Source organism: Pan paniscus, chromosome 1 (genome assembly GCF_029289425.2).
Source record: "Pan paniscus chromosome 1, NHGRI_mPanPan1-v2.0_pri, whole genome shotgun sequence".
NCBI lineage: Eukaryota > Metazoa > Chordata > Mammalia > Primates > Hominidae > Pan > Pan paniscus.
This window is the reverse complement of record NC_073249.2, coordinates 175899696-175912155: the sequence shown is the minus strand read 5'-3', so window position 1 is coordinate 175912155 and position 12460 is coordinate 175899696. Positions and strand designations below refer to the sequence as shown.

At 42.5% G+C, this 12460-nt stretch overlaps 1 protein-coding gene across 3 annotated transcripts in view; it reads right to left on the bottom strand.

Moving 5' to 3' along the window:
* Positions 1 to 7418, bottom strand: part of FAF1 (Fas associated factor 1) — a 523666-nt gene extending 516248 nt beyond the window's left edge. For all 3 annotated transcript variants that reach the window (XM_034964946.3, XM_034964954.3, XM_055093088.2), the window contains exon 1: positions 7286 to 7418. In XM_034964946.3, coding sequence (XP_034820837.1) covers positions 7286 to 7330 — 45 coding nt within the window. In that variant the 5' untranslated portion in view covers positions 7331 to 7418. The remainder of the gene's footprint in view (positions 1 to 7285) is intronic.
* Positions 7419 to 12460: the final 5042 nt, after the last annotated feature.

The window sequence follows — 12460 nt, the reverse complement described above, 5'->3', positions numbered from 1 at the left end:
CTGCCCGGCCGCGACCCCGTCTGGGAACTGAGGAGCGTCTCTGCCCGACCGCCACCCCGTCTGGGAGGTGAGGAGCATCTCTGCCCGGCCGCCCCGTCTGAGAAGTGAGGACTCCCCTCCGCCCGGCGGCCACCCCGTCTGGGAGGCGAGGAGCCCCTCCGCCCGGCAGCCGCCCCGTCTGGGAAGTGAGGAGCCCCTCTGCCCGGCCGCCACCCCGTCTGGGAGGTATACCCAACAGCTCATTGAGAACGGGCCATGATGACGATGGCGGTTTTGTCTAATAGAAAAGGGGGAAATGTGGGGAAAAGAAAGAGAGATGGGATTGTTGCTGTGTCTGTGTGGAAAGAAGTAGACATGGGAGACTCCATTTTGTTCTGTACTAAGAAAAATTCTGCCTTGGGATGCTATTAATCTATAACCTTACCCCCAACCCCGTGCTCTCTGAAACATGTGCTGTGTCCACTCAGGGTTAAATGGATTAAGGGCGGTGCAAGATATGCTTTGTTAAACAGATGCTTGAAGGCAGCATGCTCCTTAAGAGTCATCACCACTCCCTAATCTCAAGTACCCAGGGACACAAACACTGCGGAAGGCCGCAGGGTCCTCTGCCTAGGAAAACCAGAGACCCTTTTTCACATGTTTATCTGCTGACCTTCCCTCCACTATTGTCCTATGACCCTGCCAAATCCCCCTCTCCGAGAAACACCCAAGAATAATCAATAAATACTATAAAAATAAATAAATAAATAAATTTTAAAAAAAAAGAAAAAAAAGAAAATTTGGCCAGACGCGGTGGCTCACAGCGCCTGTAATCCCAGTACTTTGGGAAGCCACAGTGGGTGGATCAACTGAGGTCAGGAGTTTGGGACCAGCCTGGCCAAGATGGCGAAACCCCATCTCTACTAAAAGTACAAAAATTAGCCAGGCGTAGTTGGTTCTCGCCTGTAATCCCAGCTACTTGGGAGGCTGAGGGAGGAGAATCGCTTGAACCCAGGAGGCAGAGGTTGCAGTGAGCCAAGATCACGCCACTGCACTACAGCCTGGGCAACAAAAGCGAAACTCTGTCTCAAACAAAAAAAAGAAAGAAAAGAAAATTCATCAAGCAATTTAGGCAGCAAAAAGTATTACTAGCTGAAAAGACTAGGGGTGAAAAACAAAAGCACATTTGTGTGTTACAGAAAACATAACTGAAAATAACATCAAATCAATGCCAAATTAGAGAAGAAATAAAGGGACTCAATCTATGACCAATGGAACTAAATTCAGAAAGAATACTTTTTTTTTTTTTTTTTTGAGACGGAGTCTCCCTCTGTCGCCCAGGCTGGAGTGCAGTGGCGCGATCTCGGCTCACTGCAAGCTCCGCCTCCCGGGTTTATGCCATTCTCCTGCCTCAGCCTCCCGAGTAGCTGGGACTACAGGTGCCCGCCACCACGCCCAGCTAATTTTTTGTTTTTTAGTAGAGACAGAGTTTCACCATGTTAGCCAGGATGGTCTCGATCTCCTGACCTCGTGATCCACCTGCCTCAGCCTCCCAAAGGCCACCACGCCAGGCCAAGAATACTTTTCTAGCAAGGCAGATAAGGGCTTCTCAGAAAGTCTAAAACAAAATATTACTACTAGTGAGAGTCATTCTTTTTCTTTCTTCACTGGAGTACAGCTATGATGTCTGCCTCTGTATTAACAGCAACAGAGAAAAATAAATAGAAAAACAGGTAACACCAGGCCAGGTGTGTTGGCTCATGCCTATAATCTCAGCACTCTGGAGGCTGAGGTAGAAGGATCACTTAAGGCCAGGAGTTCAAGACCAGCCTGGAAAACTTAACAAGACCCTGTGTTTCTAAAACAATAAAAAAATAAAAATTTTTGATTTTTTTTTTTTTTTTTTTTTTTTGAGAGAGTCTTACTCTGTCACCCAGGCTGGAGTGAGGTGAAATGATCTTGGCTCACTGAAACCTCCACCTCCCAGGTTCAAGTGATTCTCCTGCCTCAGCCTCCCACAGCTGGGATTACAGACACCAGCCACCATGCCCGGCTAATTTGTGTGTGTGTTTTTAGTAGAGACAGGGTTCCACCATCTTGGCCAGGCTGGTCTTGAACTCCTGACCTCAAGTGATCCGCCTGCCTCGGCCTCCCAAGATGCTGAAATTACAGGTGTGAGCCACCATGCCTGGCTTAAACATTTGTTTTTAATTAGCCAGGCTTGGTGGCACACATCTGTAGTCCCACCTACTCAGAAAGCTGAGGTGAGAGGATCACTTGAGCCCAGAAGTTCAAAGGGGCAGTGATCACTCCATTACACTCCAGCCTGGGTAACAGAGTGAGACCCTGTCTCGCCAAAAAGAAAGAGGTTAAGGAGGAGAAGACTCTAGACCATAAGAAGTAACTGATATTATTGAAATTATTTGATAGCAATCGCAATTATTTGGATAACTATTTTCACATATGTAAGCAAACCAAATAGGGTCTCAAAAGTTTCAGACCAAATGATTCATGTTCTCTACTTCAGCCTAAAAAAAAGTTAAAGAATTCTACAATTACAAAAAGAACAGTTATTCTATAGTTACAAAAAGACTTGAAACTTTCACCTGAATGCATCTCTTTGTTACAAAACCATTAAAGGAGGTAGGGGGAACTTCATGATTCATCAATGCTGCCTGCTTTTTTAAACCCAGGAAATTCCTTTACACCCCCTCCTGGCTCTGGCCAGCAAGAACTGTAGGTGTACTACTCTAGTCATTCCTTTATCGGTAACATACTATGTTAACACTATGTACGTGTAAAACTGATTTTTGGTCAAATATTCCAAATTCTAAATTCATTTGCTCAGAGCTGATTTTTAAAATAATTTATTAAACAGGATGCTGACATTCTCTCCATTCAAAATTTTGGTGGTGCAGCCACTATAGAAAACAATATGACAGTTCCTCAAAAAAATTAAAAATAGAATGACTATGTGATCCAGCAATTTAACTTCTGGGTATATATGCAAAAGAATTGAAAGCAGAAGCTGGAACATATATTTGAACACCAATGTTTATGGCAGCATGATTCACAGTACCTACAAGGTAGAAACAACCTAAATGTCCATGGAAGGTGAAAGAATAAGCAAAATATGGTATATACATACAATGGAACATTATTTAGCCTTTAAAAGAAATAAAATCCTGACGCATGCTAACATATATGACTCTTGGGCACATTATGCTAAGTGAAATAAGCCAGTCACAAAAAAGGGCAAATACTCTATGTTCCACTTATATGAGGTACCTATTAATAGAAGAGTCGAATTCAGAGATAGAAAGTAGGATGGTGGTTGCCAGGGGCTGAGGAGAGAGGGATATAAGGACTTATTGTTAAATAAGTACGGTAACAGATTTTCAAGATGAAAAGCTTTCTGGAGATGGATGGCAGTGATAGTAACAAAGCAAAATGAATGTACTTAATGCCACTGAACTGGCATTAAGACTTTAAAATGGCTAAAATGGTAAATTTTATAAGGATTGTACCACAATTTTTTTTTCATTAACAGATTGGGGGAGGATTTTCTTAGAGGACAATTTGGGGTAATATTTGCTTTGTAATAAATTCACCCATCTATAATATTCCAAATCTATCCCATTAAGTCTGAGCTGTAATCTTCCACCCACTACTTATCACCACTTCACTGATTTCAACAGAATTCTTTTCTCTATTGACTTGAAATAGTCAAAAAAAATACAAAAATCCTTCTCAAAGGTTTTTCCACATTTAGACACAGTATCTAGCAATGATCAAAATGTGATTTATTTTCAAATTCTAATCAAATTTGGAAATTATGTCTTTTCTACAAAGATAATACTGAGCTCTCAAACTATTATTGAGTCTCACAATCACATGATATAAACATGTAATTTTACCATATTCACTTTTGGTGAGGAAACTGATTTGCCCAGTTACAGAAGAAATCAGTGTCATCCAAGTATCCGTATGCCAAGTCTTAAGCTGCAATCCTTAAATTAAATGATTTGAGCCGGGTGCGGTGGCTCATGCCTGTAATCCCAGCACTTTGGGAGGCCAAGGCAGGTGGATCACCTGAGGTCGGGAGTTCGAGACCAGCCTAACCAACATGGAGAAACTCCATCTCTACTAAAAATACAAAATTAGCTGGGCATGGTGGTGCATGCCTGTAATCCCAGCTACTCAGTAGGCTGAGGCAGGAGAATCACTTGAATCCAAGAGGCGGAGGTTGCAGTGAGGCGAGATCATGCCATTGCACTCCAGCCTGGGCAACAAGAGTGAAACTCCATCTCAGAAAAAATAAATAAGTAAATAAATAAATTACCTGGTTTTCTTACAACTGAATAAATGCTTACTTTTAAGTCAATCCTATAAAAATTGAGATAATATAAAAAACAGGGAGAATCATCACTTTTTACTAAGACGATCATTTGTAAGAGAACTCCAGGTTCCTAAACACACAAATGGCTAATGTGTTTAAGGTGTGTAGTTTTCCAAATAATTTTTTCTTCTATCAATAACATTCTTTTACCTATTTGACAATATGAAATTAACATTATTAGGCAAACAATTGTTCACTGCAGATGCCATTCTATTTTTCCCATTTTTAAACAATTGTGTATAGCATTACCATTGGTCTGAAGAGAAAAACTTATTCCCATCTTATTAATGTGATCGAAATTTTCATTTTCTTTCTTTTTTTTTTTTTTTTTTTGGGGGGACAGAGTCTCGCTCTGTCGCCCAGGCTAGAGTACAGTGGCGCGATCTCAGCTCGCTGCAAGCTCCGCCTCACAGGTTCACGCCATTCTCCTGCCTCAGCCTCCCGAGTAGCTGGGACTACAGGCGCCCGCCACCTCGACCGGCTAATTTTTTTTTTTTTTTTTTTGAGACGGAGTCTCGCTCTGTCGCCCAGGCTGGAGTGCAGTGGCGCGATCTCGGCTCACTGCAAGCTCCGCCTCCCGGGTTCACGCCATTCTCCTGCCTCAGCCTCCCGAGTAGCTGGGACTACAGGCGCCCGCTACCACGCCCGGCTAATTTTTTGTATTTTTTTAGTAGAGACCGGGTTTCGCCATGTTCACCAGGATGATCTTGATCTCCTGACCTCGTGATCCGCCCCCTCAGCCTCCCAAAGTACTGGGATTACAGGCCTGAGCCACCATGCCCGGCCGAAATTTTCATTTTCATTTCCAAACCAAAATCCCTGGAAAATCTTGCTTTGCCTGAGTACAAGAAGCCTAAATTTCCTGTCCTTTAGCCAATATAAGGTTAACAGTTAAGCATAATAATTGTCACACACAAAAAATAGAAAGCAGATGCAAGTTATTAGAGATAAAAAGGTAAAATTAAAACAAAGTTATAATTACTTTATAAAGTTTTTAATGAGGGAAATCAGAAGACAATTTTGTAACACGGTAAAACTACACCTTGAAATATAGAGTCCTTTTTCAAACAGTGCATTCCACATTAGATAAAAAATGGAACTGGAGAACAAAAACAAAACAAAAAGACGATGATGAAAAATTTAGGCAGGGCTGGGTGTTGGAGCTTACACCTGTATTCCCAACACTTTCGGAGCCTGAGGTGGGTAGATCACTTAAGCCCAGGAGTTCAAGACCAGCCTGGGCAACATGGCGAGGCCCATCTCTAAAAAATTTAATTAATTAATTGAAAAATTTTTTAAAATGTAGGCAGGCAAAAAGCCTCAGGCCAATCCTAAACCTACAAAACATCAAAATCTTATGGTCAACTTTTATTATAAGGACACTCCTTTATTAGTTTGGAGGTTATGGTTTAATCAAAGTGTAGATATATGCATATTCCTAATACCTGTATATCAGATTTCACTAGGTAACCAAAACAGCAAACTCTGAAAATGGTTATCTGAACGTTAATTTGTAAAAATAAGGGCCGGGAGGAGTGTGGCTCACGCCTGTAATCCCAGCACTTTGGGAGGCCGAGGAGGGCGGATCACGAGGTCAGGAGATCAAGACCATCCTGACTAACACGGCGAAACCCTGTCTCTACTAAAAATACAAAAATATTAGCCGGGCGTGGTGGCTGGCGCCTGTAGTCCCAGCTACTCGGGAGGCTGAGGCAGGAGAATGGCGTGAACCTGGGAGGCGGAGCTTGCAATGAGCCGAGATCGTGCCACTGCACTCCAGCCTGGGCGACAGCGCAAGACTCCGTCTCCAAAAAAAAGAAATTAATTAATTTTTTTAAAAATAAGGAACTTAATAGAACAGAGAGAGAGAAAAGCCCAACAAAATTTCAGCAAGGAAAAATACTGCCTACTAAGCTAGTGTTAGAACCTGTGCAATGTGAATGTTAAAAAAGAGGGAAAAGTCTGCCTATACTTGACAGTAGCTTCTAAGTTGATGCCAAAATGGCTAAAAATATCTCACTAAAATAATTCCTTCACCAAACATCAAAAGGCAAAGGTAGCACTCACAGGATATTAGTTCTAGCTCCAAGTCTTTCACAATGCATACAGTTCTACTTTCAAAGGGCCTCCCTAAGATACTTACATGTCAGTGGCACTACGACTGGGTTTATTAAGAGAACAGCCTTTACTTATCCTTTAAAGTATTCCTGGAGAAAGGACACCAACCAAGCAATTCAAGTCTGTAGGGGAGGGGAATCCGCAAATATGAATAGGTAATTTATTAAGCTTGTGAATTCATTGCAGAGATACTCTGGAATATATAGTCTTATCTGTCTCCTTGTTATCTTCTTACCCTCCAAAGATTCCAATTAGGCAAAGTCTCAAATGTTTACTCCTCTTTGAAAAGGACCTCAGTACCCCATTGTCATTGCCCTCGCCATCTCATCATTCTGCTTTTTTACTCTTCCCTTAATACAATATAAATACACCACGCCCATAACACCACACGCTCCACGCTCACACTCCATACATCTCTCCCCACAGAACCACCCAAAACATCCCATACTTAATGGTCCAACACCAATTAAAACAAAAACTCTACACGTCCCCCCATATAATACAGGAAACACTACACATTCCACACACATTGTAACCCAAGTCATTAATACCTCCAATCCCATTCAACCCGTACTTAACACACTCTACACACTCATGATAGCATATAAATTATACGCTTCTCCATAGCTCGCCACACACACACACACACACACACACACACACACGCCACGCACCGTATAAAAGCCTAAATGACACACCACTGGGAAGAACGCTGGGAAGAAGACTCCCTTGTGGCACCGGAAACCCACGAGGTTGGAAGTGGGAGGGGAAGAGGGCCAGATACTTCACCTGAAAATCCGCCAGGATCATCTCCCGGTCCATGTTGGACGCCATGGCGGCCGCCGAGTTCCGCGGCTCCGGGAGCGAAGCGCGCACCTGGGAGGCAGACGGCACCTCCTGCGACCGTCGCCGCCACCGCCGCCGCCGCCGCCGGGCGCCGAGGGGCTGGCGGGCGAGCCGGCGGGCGGGTCGGCGGGCCAGCGGGCGGGGCAGCGCGGGAGGCGCTAGGCGCTCATGCACTCGGTAACCTTCAGGCGCCCCGGCCGCCCGCCTGCAACCTGCGGAGCCCGCGTCGCAGCAGCCCGGACAGGAAGATTGGTCTGGATGTGGGTCCGGTCTTACAGTCGCGGGCCAGGATGAGGGCAGGTTGCGACAGCGCGCACCCGGCTACCTTCAGCGGCGTTAAGCCCGGCGGGGGCGGGGAAACCGAGCGAGCGAGCGGGCGGGCGAACGCCGCAGCCGCCTCCGCCTCCTCCGCTTCCTCCCTGGCCGCCGCCTCCGCCCCTGGTTGGCCAGCGCCACGGCTGTCGCACATTTTGCCTGTCATCGAGGTCGCAAAGCGCCGCTTTGCGGCTTCCACGTGACCACCCTCCTGTCAAGCGCTGGGCGCGCGACTACCCGGCCAGGATCTCTGCGCTGGCGGCAGAGACTGCAACCTGCAGCTGCGGAAGCTTCAAGTCTCGCAACAGGTTATTCCAGTTTGGATTTAAGCAAAGGCCTCAGGATAGCGCCTCCCCCTAGCTGAGGCGGGGACCAGATTGTGCACCTCACGTGGTTAGTCACACAAATACACACCACCCTCACAAACCAACTGAACACACTGTTACAACTCGTCTAACAAACAGCATTTCAGAAATATATGTTTTCTCTACAATGTTTCAGCAAAATACAGCTTCATATAGTCTCTCACGCTCAACCTGTCAAAACCGAATCCACACTGTCACACCCAGTCCCAAGCTCCCTGACGTCTGCATCCTCAGACTCCGTAACACAGAAGTAACCAGACTGCCATGGTAGACATGGGAGAGACGAGGAAGCTGAGAAAGGTAAAAATCTCGTTCCAGAGAAGAGGAGGAGCATTTTTTTTAATTGATAAGGTAGTTATGAGAAATAACAACCTCCAGTTAATAGGGTTGCTCCAAAGGGGGAGAAAAGGGAAAACCTTTCTACTGCTGCAGTTATATTTGTTTTTTTAAGCTGAGACATCTTACAAATGGGATAAAACTTGAATCCAGCTTTGAGTATAGTCAGTCTATTTTTATTTATTTATTTATTTATTTATTTATTATTTTGAGACGGAGTCTCGCACTGTGGCCCGGGCTGGAGTGCAGTGGCGCGATCTCGGCTCGCTGCGACCTCCGCTTTCTGGGTTCAAGCGATTCTCCTGCCTCAGCCTCCATAGTAGCTGGGATTACAGGCTCCCGGCACCAAGCCCGGCTAAGTTTTTTTTGCATTTTTAGTAGAGACAGGGTTTCACTATGTTGGGCAAGCTGATCTCGAACTCCTGTCCTCGTGATCCGCCCTCCTCGGCCTCCCAAAGTGTTGGGATTACAGGCGTGAGCCACTGCACCCGGCCTATTCATTTTCATAAGAAATTATTTTGGAATATTCACCAAATATTGAAAGTTTCCACCCATGGTCAGAAATTGACAACCTCTGTAACTAAAACAGCCAAAGACTATGTACAATGAAGTGTGACCGTTTGTAATTGTCGTCCAGGTTAGAGAAAGTGTGACAGTGGAAGTTGTTCATCCTTGACTTGGGAAAATATCAGCTTCTGGATTGTCATGGGGCATTTACTTGCTTTGGAAAGTATGTAAAAGCTTGAAAATGTGAAGTAAGATTGCTGATTTTATCCTGTAGAGCTAAAATAACTAGTGAAATCATCATGTAGCATGAAGGCCTAGGCTTCCCTTAAGAACTTTTTAAACTTGTATCATTTATTTACTTTTTTAGAGACAGGGCCTCACTATGTTGCCCAGGCTGGCTTCCAACTCCTGTGCTCAAGCCATCCTCCCACCTCAGCCTCCTGAGAGTGGGGATTACAGGTGTGAGCCATACCACCACACCCAGCAAGGCCTAGGCTCCATAAACTGGGAATATATTCATGAGAAATCAGAAATATGACTTAATTGTTCAGTTTCACTGAATATAAAGAAGTGCACTGTATTATGATCTGAGTTTATTCTGTGTGTTTTCTTAAATGAAAATAGGCTGGCCTACGATTCTTAAGTACTAATCTGTGTTTAGACCAGAATTAGCTAGATAATAGAACCCTCCACAGTCACATGAATCAAAATGTCTTGCTTAATTTTCAGCCGTAAGAAAATAATTCCATGGCCAGGGCAGTGGCTTATGCCTATAATCCCAACACTTTGGGAGGCCGAGGCAGGCAGATCACTTGAGGTCAGGAGTTCAAGACCAGCCTGGCCAACATAGTGAAATCCCATCTCTGCTAAAAATAATACAAAAATTAGCTGGGCATGGTGGCATATGCCTGTAGTCCCAGCTACTAGGGAGGCTGAGGGAGGAGAATCACCTGAACCTGGGAGGTGGAGGTTGCAGTGTGAACCAAGATCACACTACTGCACCCCAGCCTGGGTGACAGAGTGAAACTCTGTTTCAAAATAAATAAATAAATATTTTTTTAAAAAGAAAGTAATTCCAAAAGTCAGCACAAATGTGAATCATGAGGCAAAACACAGCACCAATAATATAAATGTGGCAATTCAGTTGCCCCATTCATATAGGCCACCCTCAGTATAAGGCAGGTGAATAATTGTTTCTAGTTATATGGCCAAGGATTAATGCAGTCCTAAAAAGTTGAGAGTTTTTCTCTGTAATGATGCGTGTGTACCTCAGAACCCATTCAAATCCCATGTTGCTCCCTTTTTCTTTCCTTTCTCTCCATCTGGAAATTAAAACAATGTGGTATGTAGAACAATGGGATGAACACACTAGACATTCAGGCATATATTAGTACTGCTTTTCCAAATAATTAGCTGAGGGAACTTGGATGAGTCACTTAATCTCTCTGACTTCAGCTACTCACAGGACTATTTCCTCTGATAAATGAAAAAACAATTATGAAAATGCATGGAAAATATAAAATATTGGTATCACACTAACATAAATTTAATAGTCAATAATTGTGGTTTGAGTTCTAACTCTGCTCTTTAACAAAGGCTCTCTGGTTCTATTTCTTTATCTCTAAAATTGGGCTAAAAAGCTTGTGATTTTGAATGTTGAATGATAAAATGCTTGTGAAAATTCCTCATAAACCTTAAAACTCTCCAAACATATTAGTTATTACTCTGTATACCAATTCCTAAATGCTTTTCTCAGGACCACCCCTTTCATAAAATTTAAGCCAGTAAGGATCTTTCTCCTTTCTAATTACTGCTTTTACTATCTTTACAACACAACTTAGTGCTCCAGTAAATTTTGTAATTTTTTTTCTCTAATTGTTTTCATATATGTATGTTTAATCTCCCCCCAAAGATTGAAAGTTTCTTGAGATTATAAACCGCTTTATGCCATGTGTTTTTATATTCACCATAGTGCAAACATAGCAAAGTCTTGTGAACATAACAGATAGCAAATGCTTTTGAATTTATTAATTTTTATTGGGAGTCTACTATGTACAGATACATTACAAACTTTATCTCATTTAATATTTACAACTACTACTTTACAGAATATAAAGCTGCTCTGGCAAGTTAAGAATTTGCTCAAAGTCATGCTACAGAGTGACAGACCTAGGATTCAAGGCTAGGTCAAATTAGTGCTCCTTCCACTTACCATGTTGCCTCTGTACAATTTCCCTTCCATGCTGCTTAGTTTATACCATTCCCAAAGACACTGTTTCTTCCCTATGGCCTAACTCTTCATGGTTGGATACCTAGCATCCAGAGTAGTTATCTACTACAGATAAGAGAAGGGAAGAAAAATAAATACTGAATTAGGAGAAAAAAAATCATTTTTCATTTCTCCAGAATTCCATCCTTAAGAGAAACAATTTCAGTTAAGTGTCATAAACCAAAAGAAGGAAATGTAGAGAAATTTGGTCCGTGCACGAGCAAAGAAAAGTAATTTTAATTTATCTATTCTCATAGTTGGCCCACAGTAGGAGTTCATGGAGCTCAGCCTAAGTTAAATACAGATCTTTTTCTAGAATCTCCATGTTCTTTTAAAAGAAACTTTTATATCATCTTTATTTCCAATATAAATAATAAATATTATTTATATTTTACTAAATTTTTATTTGAAATTATTTTAGAATACTTCCAAAGACAGTACAGAATGTTCCTATATGCTTTTAGCCCATTTTTCTCTAATGTTACCATCTTATTTAACATGGTACATCTATCAAAACTAGGAAATTAACACTGCTAAATACTACTAGTTAAATTCTAGAGGCTCTATTTGGATTTTTACACTAATATCCTTTTCTTGTTCCATGGTCCAATAATACCACATTACATTTAGTTGTCATGTCTCAGTAGCCTCTTCCAATCTGTGACAGTTTCTCAGTGGACACTTCTGAAGAGTCAGGAACTTTATAAAATCTCCCTCAATCTGGGATTGCCTAATGTATTCTCAGAATTACACTGAGTTTATGCATTTGGGGGAAAATACCGCAGAGGTGATATGTCCTTGTTACATCATATCAAGGCCATGTGTTATCAACTTGAGTTATTACTGGTAGTGATAACCTTGATTCTTTGGTTAAGATAACCAATTTCTTAAATAATACTTCTTGCTCATAATGTAATTCATGAGAAAACTAATGCTACTGCACATATGTATTTCATCTAGTGATTTAGTGTTGTTTAGGATACTAGTGGCGGACCCTGGACTAATGGAAAAAGTATAAGGTTTGGAGCCCCAAGAACTGAATTCAAATCCTATGTCTACTATTCACTGACTTTAAATCACAATTTCTGCCAGCCTCAATTCCCTCACCTGAAATATGGGGATTATTATCACAGTCACTTCACAGAATTGTTGTAAAGATTAATATATGCATTGGCTGTGTGTGGTGGCTCACACCTGTAATCCCAGCACTTTGGGAGGCCAAGGTGGGCGGATCATGAGGTCAGGAGTTCGAGACCAGCCTGACCAACATGGTGAAACCCTGTCTCTACTAAAGATACAAAAATTAGCCGGGCGTGGTGGTACGCA